This window comes from Protopterus annectens, chromosome 13.part0 (assembly GCF_019279795.1).
Source record: "Protopterus annectens isolate FY-2018-M chromosome 13.part0, PAN1.0, whole genome shotgun sequence".
Taxonomy (NCBI): Eukaryota; Metazoa; Chordata; order Ceratodontiformes; family Protopteridae; genus Protopterus; species Protopterus annectens.
In genome coordinates, this window is record NC_056747.1 from 382,026,344 (window position 1) to 382,039,569 (window position 13,226).

The 13,226-nt window shown below is 39.3% G+C and overlaps 1 protein-coding gene across 1 annotated transcript in view; it reads right to left on the reverse strand.

The window, feature by feature from the left end:
* APC2 (APC regulator of WNT signaling pathway 2) overlaps positions 1-13,226 on the reverse strand; it is a 788,186-nt gene that overhangs the window by 69,352 nt on the left and 705,608 nt on the right. The window contains exon 12 of the mRNA XM_044053997.1: positions 6,865-6,942. Within this exon, the coding sequence (XP_043909932.1) occupies positions 6,865-6,942 (78 nt within the window). The remainder of the gene's footprint in view (positions 1-6,864; positions 6,943-13,226) is intronic.

Consider the following 13,226-nt stretch of genomic DNA (forward strand, 5'->3'; position numbering starts at 1 on the left):
AAGAATTAGTGATCTAGTTGAGCCTACAGAAATGAAGCCAAGTGGTTTAGAGCCCTTCACTGGAGTGCATGCTTCCTGTTATCACTGCAACAATTGGTGATCAAGGTGTGCCTACAGAAAACAAGCCAAGGGGTTTACTGCCCTTCACTGGAGTGCATGGTTCCTATTATCACTGCAACAGTTAGTAAGCAAGGTAAACCTACAGAAAACAAGCCAACTCCTACACAGACAGGAGTGCATACTTCCTGTTATTACTGCAACATTAAGTGATCAAGGTGAATCTACAGAAAAGAAGTCAAGGGGTTTAGAACCTCTCATTGGAGTTCATGCTTCCTGTTATCACTGCAACAGTCAATGATCAAGGTGAACCTATAGAAAAAAATGAAGGAGTTTAGAGTCCTATACTGGAGTGCATGCTTCCTGTTACCACTGCAACAGTTACTGGTCAAGGTAAACCAAACACACAAAAAAAGCCAACGGGGTTAGAACCCTTCACTAGAGTGCATGTTTCCTGTTATCACTGCAACAGTCAATGATCAAGGTGAACCTATAGAAAGCAAACCAAGGGGTTTAGAGCCTTTTACTGGGGTGCATGCTCCCTGTTATCACTACAATGGTTAGTGATCAAGGTTAATCTACAAAAAACAAGTGAAGGAGTTTAGAGTCCTACACTGGAGTGCATGCTTCCTGTTATCACTGCAACAGTTCGTAGTCAAGCTGAACCTACATAAAACAAGGCAAGAGTGTTAGAACCCTTCACTGTGGTGCATGTTTCCTGTTATCACTGCAGCAAGTAGTGATCAAGTTGAACCTACAGAAAACAAGCCAAGGGGTTTAGAGTCCTAAAGTGGAGTGCATGCTTCCTGTTATTACTGCAACAGTTAAGTGATCAAAGTGAACTTACACAAAACAAGACAAGGTGTTTAAAGCCCTTCACAGGGCTGCATGCTTCTTGTTATCACTGCAGTAGTTGGTGATCAAGGTGAGCCTACACAAAACAAGCCAAGGGGGTTAGACCCCTTCACTCTAGTGCATACTTGCTGTTATCACTGCAACGGTTAATGATCAAGCTTAACCAACACAAAACAAGCCAAGGGAACTAGAGCCCTTCACTGGGATGCATGCTTGCTGTTATCCCTGCAACAGTTCATAATCAAGGTGAAGCTACAGATAACATGGCAAGGGGGTTAGAGCCCTTCACAGGGGTGTATGTTTCCTGTTATCACTGCAGCAATTTGTGACCATGATGAACCTACAGAAAGCATACCAAGGGGTTTAGAGCCTCTCACTTGGGTGTATGCTTCCTGTTATCACTGCAGCAGTTAATGATCGAGGTGAACCTACAGAAAAAAAAATCATAAGAGAATACAGGCCTTCACTAAAGCACATGGTTCTTATTATCACTGCAATACTTAGTGATCAAGGTGAACCCTCAGAAAAACAGCCAAATCCTACTCTGGAGAGCATGCTTCCTCATATGCCTGCAACAGTTAGTGATCAAGGTGAGCCTACAGAAAACAAGCCAAGGGGTTAAGAGCCCTTCAGTGGGGTGCATGCTTCCTGTTATCACTGCAGCAGTTAGTGATGAAGATGAACTTACAGAAAACATGCCAAGGGGGTTAGAGCCTTCACTGTGGTGCATGGTTCCTGTTATCATTGCAGCAGTTAGTGATCAAAGTGAACTTACAGAAAACGAGCCAAAAGCCAAAGGGGTTTTGGCCCTTCACTGGAGTGCATGCTTCCTGTTATCACTGCAACAGTTGGTGATCAAAGTGAACTTATAGAAAACAAGCCAAAAGCCAAGGGGGTTAGACCCCTTCACTGGAGTGCATGCTTTCTGTTATCACTGCAACAGTTAGTGATCAAAGTGAACCTACAGAAAACAAGCCAAAAGCCAAGGGGGTTAGAGCCCTTCACTGGAGTGCATGCTTCTTGTTATCACTGCAATGGTTGGTGATCAAGGTGAGTCTACAGAAAACAAGCCAAGGGGGTTAGACCCCTTTACTCTAGTGCATACTTGCTGTTTTCACTGCAACAGTTAATGATCAAGGTTAACCCACAGAAAACAAGCCAAGGGAACTAGAACCTTTCACTGGGGTGCATGCTTGCTGTCATCCCTGCAGTAGCTCATAATCAAGGTGAAGCTACAGAAAACATACCAAGGGGGTTAGAGCCTTTCACTTGGGTGCATGCTTCCTGTTATCACTGCAGCAGTTAGTGATCAAAGTGAACCTACAGAAAACAAGCCTACACTGGAATGCATGCTTCCTGTTCTCACTGCAATAGTTAGTGATCAAGGTGAACCTTCAGAAAACCAGCCAAGTCCTACACTGGAGAGCATGGTTCCTCATATCCCTACAACAGTTAGTGATCAAGGTGAGCCTACAGAAAACAAGCCAAGGGGGTTAGAGCCCTTCTGTGGGGTGCATGCTTTCTGTTATCACTGCAACAGTTAGTGATCAAAGTGAACCAACAGAAAACAAACAAAATCCAAGGGGGTTAGAGCACTTCACCAGAGAACATGCTTCTTATTATCACTACAACAGTTAGTGATGAAACTGAGCCTACAGAAAAAAAGCCAGGGGTTTAAAGTCCTACACTGGAGTGCATGCTTCCTGTTATCCCTGCAACAGTTCATAATCAAGGTGAAGCTACAGAAAACAGGTCAAGGGTTTTAGATCCCTTCACTGGGGTGCATGCTTCCTGTTATCAAAGCAGCAGTTAGTAATCAAGGTGAACCTACAGAAAAAGTGCCAAGGGGTTTAGAACCCTTCATTGGGGTGCATGCTTCCTGTTATCACTGCAACAGTTGCTAATCAAGGTTAGCCTACAGAAAACAAAACAAGTGCTTAAGACCCCTTCCCTAGAGTGCATGCTTCTTATTATCACTGCAACAGTTATCATTCAAGGTGAACCTACAGGAAACAAGCCAAGTCCTACACTGGAGTGCATGCTTCCTGTTATCCCTGCAAGAGTTAGTCATCACGGTCAGCCTGCATAAAATAAGCCAGGCTTTAGAGTCCTACACTGGAGTGTATGCTTCCTGCTATCACTGCAACAGTGCATAGTCAAGATGAACCTACAGAAAACAAAACAAGTGTGTTAGAGCCCTCACTGCGGTGCATGTTTCCTGTTATCACTCTAGCAGTTAGTGATCAAGGTGAACCTACCGAAAACAAGCCAATGGGTTTAGAGCCCTTCACTGGAGTGCATACTTCCTGTTATCACTGCAACAGTAAGTGATCAAGGTGAACCTACAGAAAACAAGCCAAGGGGTTTACAGCCCTTCATTGGAGTGCATGTTTCCGGTTATTACTGTAACTGTTAGTGATCAAGATGAACCTACAGAAAATAAGTGAAGGAGTTTAGAGTCTTGCACTGGAGTGCATGCTTCCTGTTATCACTGCAACATTTCGTATTCAAGGTGAACATAAAGAAAACAAACCAAGGGGTTTAGAGACCTTCACTAGAGTACATGCTTCTTATTATCACTGGAATAGTTAGTAATCAAGGTCAACCTACAGAAAACAAGCCAAGTCCTACACTGGAGTGCCTGCTTCCTGTTATCACCGCAACAGTTAGTGATCAAGGTGAATGTACAGAAAACAAGCCAGGTGTTTTGAGTCCTACACTGGAGTGCATGCTTCCTGTTATCCCTGCAACAGTTAGTGATCAAGGTGGGCCTACAGAAAACAAGCCAAGAGTTTAGAGCCCTTCACTGGAGTGCATGCTTCCTGCTATCACTGCAACAGTTAGTGATCAAGGTGAATGTACAGAAAACAAGCCAGGGGTTTAGAGTCCTACACTGGAGTGCATGCTTCCTGTTTTCACTGCAACAGTTAGTGATCAAGGTGAACCTACAGAAAACAAGCCAAGGGATTTAGAGTCCTACACTGGAGTGCCAGCTTACTGTTATCATTGCATCTAAATGTAAGCAGCTGAAAAGGTTCCAGTCATCCCATAATGATATCAGCCATTTTATAACATTCCTGCTGAAGTTAGAGATCCTCCAGCTTTACGGAGTGCATCTACACAATGATCTACACACTGAACATCTGACCACTGAAGAGCCTTAAAAAGACTGCTGAAAAAGAAAACTGTATATCAGATCATTTAGATGTGGTCTGACATGTTCCAGAGCTTTAAACAAATCTTTTATTCACGACAGTGCTCTTACATACCTTTTTTAATGCAAGGTCCACAAACTGGAACTTAGGTAGATTAAAAAATAGTTTCACTGTAACTTTGTTAAAACTGATTAAAAGGTTCCTGATTGCTGAAACATCTTATAAGTGCATAGGCAATGTCATATAAATATCTTAAATATTGCATAATTACGGTGATATGATTATGACAAAGATACTGTTAAATGCTGGTATGTGCTTATTGTTTATCTAATGGTATTAAACTTCTCACTGCATATTATTGTATAAAATATTACTTAGTATCATTGATTATTTGCATTTATCATAATTTCAACATCAGGTTACTATAATTAGATCATGACTGGATAATTATGGGACTTTTAAGATAGTAATATGACATTCCCTATGCATTTATAAGAGGTCTTGGCAAAGCCAAAAAGGATGAAGTCTGAAAGCTTAACAGTCATGAAAAGAATCCCCAGAGCAGTTCCACTTAAGGGTCCTGATGGTAATTTTCTATTTTTCCGAATTTCTTTCAGTATTTCATTCCATAATCTTCCTTCTAAAATAATCAGTCTTTTCCTACTGAAATACTGTCTATTGTTTCCTTTCCAAGGTTGGAGTTATCTCTTTTTAATCTGTCATTTGTCCCATCACAAAGGTTGCAGGAGTTTCATTTATGGTTGATTATGTTGAAGAGTACATGCTTTTTATCTAGAGTTTAACATAGTAAATGGTTATCGACTGAATAATTGTGTAATCTGTTTACACATGCTACATGCACCACCAAAAGAACATGAAATAAAAATGAAACAAACAGTATTTGACTTGGGAAGATACTACTCCACATAATTAATTTTACACCTTGGTTTAGATGGTGTATACCGTCTCACTATTCTCTACCTTTCTTCCATTTCCCCTCCTTCTGCCATACTATTGCAGTCTGCTACAAATGCAAATCAATACTCAGTAATGGCAAATGATTGTTGCCTTTGTTTTGCTTTCTACATCCAACATTCATTAACATTTCCAAGGACTACAAATAAAACATACATTTCTTCTCCTTATTGTTGTTGTTGTTTGTCTTTCGGCTTTTCCCGGTTAGGGGTCGCCACAGCGGAACTCTGGTCTGCTAATGATTGGAAGTTGTTTTTTATGTTGTCGAGTTGCCAGCTCAACGCCCAACCTTCAACGAAGGCATGCCCATTCAACGCATGTCTTTTGAACGCCCACTCGACCGCTGGGAGGACATGCAGACTCCACACAGAAGGCACTCCCAACCCAAGCCGAGAATCGAACGGAAGAACCTCTTGCTGTGAGGCAACAATGCCACCGCTACATCACATAAACTTACAGACAGACATACCAAATGCCACATATAAAACTAAGTAGTATAAACCCTGGCAGCAGCTTTGGAATGGCAGTGTCATCCTATTTGTGCAGCTTCTGATATCCTGCACATCACCTCTGTCTCTGTGTTACTTTGCTACTGTTACTGTACTTCTTTTGTTCAACTTGTATAAATCGAGTAAGACACTCCAGGGAGTGGATGTGTCTGTTTATGTTTACCTCTACCATCTCTGACAGAAATTTATTCTGTGTTGTTTCCCACTTCCTGAAAAGAGGTCCTGACAATGTTACTCATTATTATTTGTGGCTCATGTTTTAACAAACTCCTGTTCCTTAAGCATAATGTCTTCAGATACTGTGCTTACAAGAAATCAAACAATGTCAGCTGTAGTTGGACTGTCTTTTTTTTTCTCTAGTGTCATTCAGAGTAGACATACTGTGTTCTCTTATTTCATCATTTGTATGATTTTTGACTCAGGTCCTCCTTCAATGATGTTATTGTTTTTGCCTGTATTAAGCAACATCAGTACCCTGCCCCCATGGTAGTAAATATTACCCTGTGCTTACCCTATAGCTCACCATCTCTAGTGCTCTGGAATACTATACTGGCTACAGACAGAACTTCAGGTTTATTTCTGTTTGTGTAAGCAACAGGCATTTACATCAGAAAATAAATCGAACTTTTACTGCCTGTAAGAACCGATGACAAAAGTCATTAGCAATAGTCAATGTTCCTAAATGTATTTGTGATTATTATGTTCATAAATCCATCACTAGTGGAAATACTGACATGCCTTACTACTGGAAAATATAGATATTCACATATATGTGTGTGTGTGTGTGTGTGTGTGTGTGTGTGTGTGTGTGCAGGTGAATTCTTTGATTCCCTGAGAATATCACATGATGCTTTCATCCATCCATCAGTAGTGCAAATACTGGCATGCCTTACTGCTTAAATAAAATACCATTATTTCAATGATTTTACTCAGATAAAATAGCTTTTAAGATTTGTCTTTCGTGAGTAATCATGACTCATGGCTTTCAGTATGTTATAACATTTTCCTTATACCATATTTGTAAGCAGATATTAAAGAATAAATACTTTACCAAACCAACAATCATAACTGTCTTCTGTATAACTATTGGTGTTGAAAACTGGCATTTAAAAATGATACACACCTATTTTAACTGTGCAAATACTCACTACTAACCTCAGCAGCAGCTTTTATAATACTACATAACTTATCTTTTACCTTTTCTATGGCTTTTCAAGGGCACTAGGGACTCCCCCAAAAACCATGGTTCCAGAGTTTGTTAGCTACAATTTAATAAATGTTTCCATGGCAGCAAAGACACTCTTTAACTTTACCTGCTGTAACTCTTCATTGTCCAAGGCCAGATGTGACACTATTGCCTGCATACATCCCTTTTTGGAGCACAAACAGGCCTGCAAAAAAAGCAGTTAAACAAAATTATTAACATTCATTCAGACTCAGTGTTAGCCCCCCCCCAAAAAAAAAAAAAGCTGAAACAGACAAAGCCTGTTCAGTTAACCCCATCTATGCATGCAGCCTCCCCCATAATCATATGCAGATGTTAGCTGTCTTCAGTCATATGTGTTGGCCAGCCTAAAATTAGTGTTAACTGTCAAGGCAGTTAGTTGCATTGTTAAGAGTATATGAGATGGAAATACCAGTCTCACCCAAATAATAAAACTTATACAGAGCAGCAGTCTCTCCGTAATGCTATTTTTTCATTACTTTAACAACAAAAATAACAGTTCAACATCAGAAGATAAAATAAGAATAGATTACTGAAGACTTCCTTTGAAAGGAAAACAATTACAACTGATCTTTATAACTAAAATTATATAAAAGCAACAAAAACTTAATAGAACAGTCATGTTTCTGCATTTTTCTCCAGTTTCTTCTGCCTTCCTGCTCCACTAGACTTCAAATGCTTTTACCCATCTTCAGACCTCATGAGTAGCTGGTGTACATCTAAGCAGGCTATTCGTCCATGCTCCCTCCCATGTGACTAGTACCTGAGTAGGTCAAGTCTGACAACTGAAATGATGTATAGTTTTACGTCAACTCATGATGTTACACTTTAATGACAGGTGTCAGGACTTGCAGGCGATCTGGGTTCGATTAGCTCCAGGGTGACTCGAAGAGAGGCAGGGAGGGAGGAGTAGATGAATGTGCCCTTCCTGAGAAGGAGGGTGGTACATGTACATCGCCAGACAATGATACCTGATAGAGGCTTGGAACGTTGCCAAAAGGAGGCATAGTCAGCGGGGGCAGTGGAGCTTGGCACATCCCCCCAGGACCATACTACACTGCCATGGGGGGAGTAAAAGGGTAAGCAAAAGTACCCCCCCCCAGATGGAAGCTTAGTTATTCCAAGTCCTGTTTCCTGCAATTCATGACTGATCTCTGCAATTACCAGACTAAGTCTGAGGGGGCATGGTTGACCTGGTTGAACCAGTAAGGACGGGGCACAACAGCCGGGCCAGGAATAATGAAGGAAGACTGGGAGTAAAAAAAAAAAAAAGATTTAGATTTATTAAATTGAGCAGTGTACAATAAAACAGAAAATCCTGGCAAGGTCCTGTCCGAGTGGGATGGACTCATTTAAGATAAAACCACTGTTCATCAATGCTAAGTGAAAAAAAAATGCAGCAGTAGTAGTGTCCCTCGCAAACTGCAAGTTTAAACTGGTGATAGTCAGAAGTTTTCCATACTTTTTATTTTGTATTTTTGCTAAAGCCGGACTGCCTAAGTAGTTTATCTTCCCTCCTGTAACCACTTTGTCTTCCATTTGTGATAGATTTACACCTATCTTCTACAGTTACAGTGACCTGTTCACTATTCATCTGTATCAGGAAAGGCAGACACTTTTAATTTCTATGCATTCAGTCAGTAGGGGCCAGTCACCCTGAAGTTACTAATTGTGAAGCTGATAGAATGACAATAGAAAGTCTTTAGGCCTTATTAAAGACCACCTTCATGGAATACCTCTCAAGTGTCCAGAATTTTGCAGAATGTCCCTAATGTTGCCTCATATTTTTTTCCCTAGCCCCTGAAAATAAATGATTTTCTGGTAAATCATAGAGGATTACAGCCAGTCCATCAATAATGCATGACATTAGGGCTTAATACTTTTTATTTTTTTTCTATTAACTATTTATGTGAATTATAGTGATATTTAAAAATATTTGGGCTTTGTTCCTCCTTTATGTTTGGCTTTTCCAGAATTCTAGAACAGAGAAGTTGAGAGATATGTTCCAAGGCCAAACGTACAAAGCTTCACTATCAAGAGTAGAGTCACAACCAAGACGTATGGAATTGTATGCCAAGTTCCAAAATCCAGCCTCATTCCCTTACAAGTGCATCTCCCAAACATTTGATCTCTTCTTGTTGACTGTTGACTGTTGACAGACTGAAAGTGCGATTGGAAAGGAACCCTAATATCCAGCTGTTCTATCTCTACAGCACTGGGTCATGCTTCAGTCTAAATGTGGTCTGGACACCTACTTTATTGGTTTTACTAATGCTTTTCCACTGGTTCCAAATAGCTTCATGTTTCTTTTTTATTTTCTTAGCTTTAGAGAGGTCCTGCTTATGTATAGCCAGCCCAATTTAACAAGTGGAGTGACAGACTTGAAAAGGGGGGACTCACCCTAAGCGCAGAGCTCAATGAGCACATTAAAAAGTTCATGATCTTGTTCTTAAGTGTATCTAGCATGGTCAGATCTGCCCTCAAGTCTCCCTTTATCTCTCTCTCTCTCTCAGTTTGGTCAATTTACTGACTAAAATGAGGCCACATGTGAGCAGGATCTGTCTAAAAATCACGAAAAGAAAAAGAAACAATAATACTATTTGATACTCAAGAAGCCATTAAAAATAATAAAAAAATAATGCTATCAAGATTTTAAAATAATTTGGGTACAGCAAGTCAAAATATACCACAAATAAATTAGTTTCATGGGGTTTAATTCATCTGAAATTTCACAGTTATTAGCCACCAAGAGGAAACAATAATGCAACTTGGCATGCATGGCTGGTGGTGCTGCAGCTGATTGTACATTGGTTTATCTGCATTGTTCTACTGGCAGAGGAGGAGTCATTGTTTAAATAAATAGCTACAAAATAGTGCACCTTGGCTTATGTGGTGTGTGCCTAACTATACCCTTGTTCTAGAAGAGCTGCTACTCAAACTTGCACTTCTGTGATTGGTCTACAGAAGAGCTGAATAAGAACGTTCCAGTAAATGTGGTCTCTCTGGACTTTGCCTTAGTGCTACATTAAAAAACATCTTGATAAGCCAAAAGGACTATGATTATGACAGAAACATGAAGGGAACAGGGAAAGGATGTGAAGAAGCATTCAGATGGTGATGGTCAGGCAAAGGGTTTGAGAGGCAAGGAAAGTGATGAGCACAATGCCCAGGGATCAATACCAAGCCTCCAATATTCAGCATAATGTTTTAACAGACTGAATCTGTTTGCAGATGATAAAAACTGGAACCACAATCCTGAAAGAGAAGAGAGGAGGAGCTTGAAAAGGGACCTGAAAATCCTGTACAGGTGACCAGAGATGTGGCATATGAGGATATGGTGTAGGTAACTGTAGAGCTTTGTATTGTGGTAATGACCACCTAAAGGCCACATATTAATTAGGGAATGCTAATCTAGAAGGGATGGTGATTGAAAAAAGATCTAAGTGTAATAATAACAACAGCTGTGGGCAAACAGCCGAAGTATAGACAATAGGGACTACTAACATAATGCCTGGTTGTATTCTATGTGGTAAAGAGTGCAGAGTTAAGAAAGCTGCACTCCCACTCATTCACATGCTGATGAGACTACATGTGTACTACTGCTTCTAGTTCTAAAACCATGAAAGAAAAAGGACGGGATACAACTGTAAAGCATCCAAAGTAAGGCCGCAACGGTCATCAATCGGGATAAAGAGAAAGGAACATGACTACTGTGTGAAACTGTATAATTAAAGAGTGTGAACTGGACAGGGAATATGGTATGGGTGCACAGGGTGTTACATGCAAAAAATGAAAGAGTGGAATTGTGACACAAGGGCAAAGGGGGAGGGGATAAAGTGAATATGCAGGGTACTAACAGTAATCCAGAGCTAAGATTTTTTTTTTCAGCAGGAGAGTTGAGGACCCTTGGAAAGGATTGTATAAGTGGGTAGGGAATTTTGAAGCCATACGGACACGTGAAGGGGTTGAGCAACCCAGCACTGTTAGTATCAGCACCTAAGTAATAGATTATACAGAAACAGAGGGACTAGATTAAGACAAACTGTCTCTTTGAGCTTTCACATTATGCAATGTAACTGACCCAGGAAGACTGGCAACTGTTAAAGGATATGTCAGGTTAGCAGCTACTAGCTGTATTCTAAAGCTTCTCTAGACATTTTCCTCTTTTCACGTCTCCCTACAACTTGGTACCAGTAGTTAGGAATTCATAAACATGCCTGCAGAGCATGCCAGAAAAGATGAAAGCTTCAAAGTACAGGTCAAACTGCTTTTGGACAAAGATGAAACCATTAGTAGGGGAGTTCTTTAATTGTAAGAGGGTGAAACCATTGGTAGGAGGGTGCTTTTACTGTAGCAGGAGTTCTTTTGTCTGATAAAATTAGGGCTTCAGCCAAAAATGTTATACCACTGGAATATTATTCTTCACATATTACCAAATATTCATTAGTGCAGGCTCTCTTATGGAGGTCTATAGGGATTTTCACCTGAGTTCATTTGTTTACATTCTACTTGACCTCCCTCTCCCCTCCAAGTAACAAGACTGTCCACTAAAGCATTAGTCCAGCCTATTCGTTCAATCATTCTAATAATACCTTTATGACTGCTGAACAACTGACAAGTTTTTTTAGTTTTTATTCTCTGCTTTTTCACTCTGAAATAGATGCCTTGTGTTCAACTCAGATTCTAAATCTCCTTTTCTCTCCTCTACCAACATTTTTGTCAGTGTATCCAATTAAACAAAACCTAAACAAAGCAAAGTCTGTATTAGGAATGGTCATTAAGTATGTTAAGATAGGAAGAAGAAGGGTAGACAAAATGGAAAAGCAGTAATGTGAAACAGCTAGCAACTGTGGTATACAACTGAGGAAATATAGTACACGGGTCAACCAAATACAAGCCATGGCCATATGTAGGCATGACAGATTGTGTTACAGCATGTGTAATAAGTATTTTATAGCATTGTGTTATAGCATATGTAATAAGTATTTTATAGCAAAACAAGAATAACTGATTCTTCATGCAGTTGGGCATGTGTTGGCAATATAAAAATATTCAATGTAATAAGGTTATGCTCCTTAGAGAGCACACTGAAGTCAAATAACTTCATATGCAGAGTTAGTTTTTTTACCTCCTCATACATCTTGATATGAATATCTGTGTTTAGTTATGTAATTTCATTCTGTTGTTTTCATGGTATGGACATGACACTTTATACTGCTCCTTCTGCATGTATAAGTGTTTGAATGTGTGATTTGATCCATTTCACAACTTTGCTTGTTATTTTATTCTCCAAACACATGATCTATGACTACACATAAAGTCCATTTGCATCTTACTAAACAATGCCTCTGTAACTCTAGGGAAATATTACCAGTTCAGCTATCTGGAATATTGTAAATAATTATATGCCACTTGAAAATATTAATATGATTTATATAAAAATGTGACACTGCCAGCCCAGCTATCTGGAATTTTGTAAATAATCATATGTCATTTGAGAATAGTAATATGATTTATATGCTTGTCTTACAAATGTAAGAGAACTGTATGTTATGTACTGAGCTTCAGGAATGTAACCACAGTGTACCTACTGGAAAAGAACAGAAATGCATATAAACTATATACCTATGCAAATGTATATATTTATGGTAGAAGCTGGAACATACAGAGCTAACTTGCAAACCTTCAAGAAAATAAGTTGTAAGTAAAGTGTTTTATGATTGTGTTATCTCAGTTTCAGTGCAGCAAGCAGACACAATTTCTAGAGCTAGAGGTTTTCCTATTATCTTGAAACAAAAACAATGACTAGGCTTCAAATGTAAAAGTGTTTGTTTTACAACTTCAGGTTCTGAGCAAATATCTGAGAGATGTGTTTTTTTCACAGAGAAATGTTAAATTTTGTTAAGTTTCTGTTAGCCTAGGAACTGAAGGCAGGTGACAAAGAAAGACGTCATCTGAGCTAATCCAGCAGTAATTTTGATTATTAATTTAAGAACCGTCTCAGAGAAAGACTGTGCATTTTTGCATCTTGTCTGGGACCTAGAAATATCCATCATCTGTATTTGCCTTGCTCTGTAAGTAAGTTATTTAGGGCATAATATATTTTAGATATAGATAGGAATATAGTAAAGACTAGTTTAGATGTTTTCTGTATTTATTTGAGACTGTCCTGCAATGTTGTTTTAAAATATTTCCTGTGATTCTGAACTCTGTAGTTACTGTGTTGTTTAAGTATTAATTGTTCTTGTATTATTTATTATTAAATATAATTAAGCCTTTTAACTGTGTCTGGTTTGTTTAGAGATATTTATGATCTGAGAGTACTTGCATATGTATTTGGTGACACTGTACAGGCTACTCCTAAATAGCCTTGAAAGTCTTGGTCACATTTACTATTTGGATAACAGTAACATTACACAGTAGGATTGGTCACCCTTTGCAAGGGCCTTA